Source organism: Solanum verrucosum, unplaced genomic scaffold (assembly GCF_900185275.1).
Source record: "Solanum verrucosum unplaced genomic scaffold, falcon-dt-bn FXZP01000157.1, whole genome shotgun sequence".
Classification (NCBI taxonomy): Eukaryota; Viridiplantae; Streptophyta; class Magnoliopsida; order Solanales; family Solanaceae; genus Solanum; species Solanum verrucosum.
The window spans coordinates 200,581-201,860 of NW_026020185.1; the positions used below are offsets into that span (position 1 = coordinate 200,581).

Consider the following 1,280-nt stretch of genomic DNA (forward strand, 5'->3'; position numbering starts at 1 on the left):
ATATCCAGGGGAATACCTACAATATCAGCAATTGTCCAACCTATATCCTTGATGTATCACTTTAACACCACTACAAGTAATTTCACTTGCCATTCAAGCAAGTCAGTTGAAATGATGATGGGTAAAGTGTTGTTTTCTCCCAAAAATACTTACTGAAGATGAGATAAAAGTGCTTTCAACTCAAACTTTGGAGGTTCTTCCGTGGATGGTTTGGCAGGGGGACTCTCTCGATTTTTTTAATCAATATCAAGCTTCACTGGGTTTCTTGCATAAACATGTAGTCCTGATAGAGCAGCCACTACTTCATCATACCCTTAAACTTTGGTCTCATCTTAATTCAAAATGATAGCTGTAAGAGGTTCACCCATACACATCATTTAACTCACATTAGCCATTGCTTCATCAATCATATCAATTGTTGAAATTACATGAATGTCACTAGGTTGCCTTAGTGATTTGCACACATTGAAGGTAACCTCCTCTTCATTTACCCTGAACTTCAACTCACCACTTTCAACATCCACTAGAGCTCTTCTAGTTGCCAAAAATGGTCTACACATAATAATATGCACCTCTGCATCAATATCACAATCCAAAATAACCAAGTCACCTGGAAAGATAAATCTATCCACCTTCACCAATATATCATAAAGTATTCTAGTGGGGTGTTTGATAGACGGATCAGCCATAAGCAGTAGCATTGTTGTTGATTTTGGTTCACCAAACCCAAGTTGCATGAAGATGGCATATGGCATCAAGTTTATACTTGCCCCCAAGTCGTATAACTCTTTGGGAAACTAAAGCATACCAATGGTACACAAGATAGTAAATGCCACCAGATCTTATTTCTTTGTGATCACATTGCTAGTCATAACGACACTAGAATTGTGAGAGACTTCAATTTTTTTAAAATCCATACTTGTTTTCTTAGTGACTAGCTCCTTCATGAATTTCATGTACCCCGGCATCTCAACCAATGCTTCCACTAATGGAAGGTTTATGGAAAGCGACTTGAACACAGATAGGATTTTTTTGAATTTTTCACCATCATTTCTCTTTTTGAGCCTTTGAGGGAATGGGGGATTGATTTTGGGTAACGGTTTCACTAACTTTGGAGATGATGCAGCCCTTTCTTTACCTATTTGCAGCTCCTCGGTGGTGCTTTGCCTTGGGTTTTCTTCATTCTTTTTTAGCATGTAATTTTTTGGTGCTTGAGTGGACCTCTCTACCTCAATGGTGTCTTTCTCTTCTTCACAAGTGTTTGTCCCATAATTTACCAT

The 1,280-nt window shown here is 38.2% G+C and overlaps 1 protein-coding gene across 1 annotated transcript; it reads right to left on the bottom strand.

The window, feature by feature from the left end:
* Nucleotides 1-377: 377 nt before the first annotated feature.
* Nucleotides 378-1,280, bottom strand: LOC125829337 (uncharacterized). Its single transcript, XM_049508573.1, has 2 exons — nt 936-1,280; nt 378-797 (listed from the first exon to the last, which is right to left on the bottom strand). The coding sequence occupies exons 1-2, from the start codon at nt 1,278-1,280 to the stop codon at nt 378-380; spliced, it is 765 nt and encodes a 254-aa protein (XP_049364530.1).

Excerpts from the sequence above, each read along its gene's own strand:
- LOC125829337 (XM_049508573.1), bottom strand. The coding sequence starts at position 1,280 with ATGGTAAATTATGGGACAAACACTTGTGAAGAAGAGAAAGACACCATT. Across the intron at positions 798-935 it reads TGAAATTCATGAAGGAGCTA|TTTCCCAAAGAGTTATACGA; the intron begins GTCACTAAGAAA and ends GGTATGCTTTAG.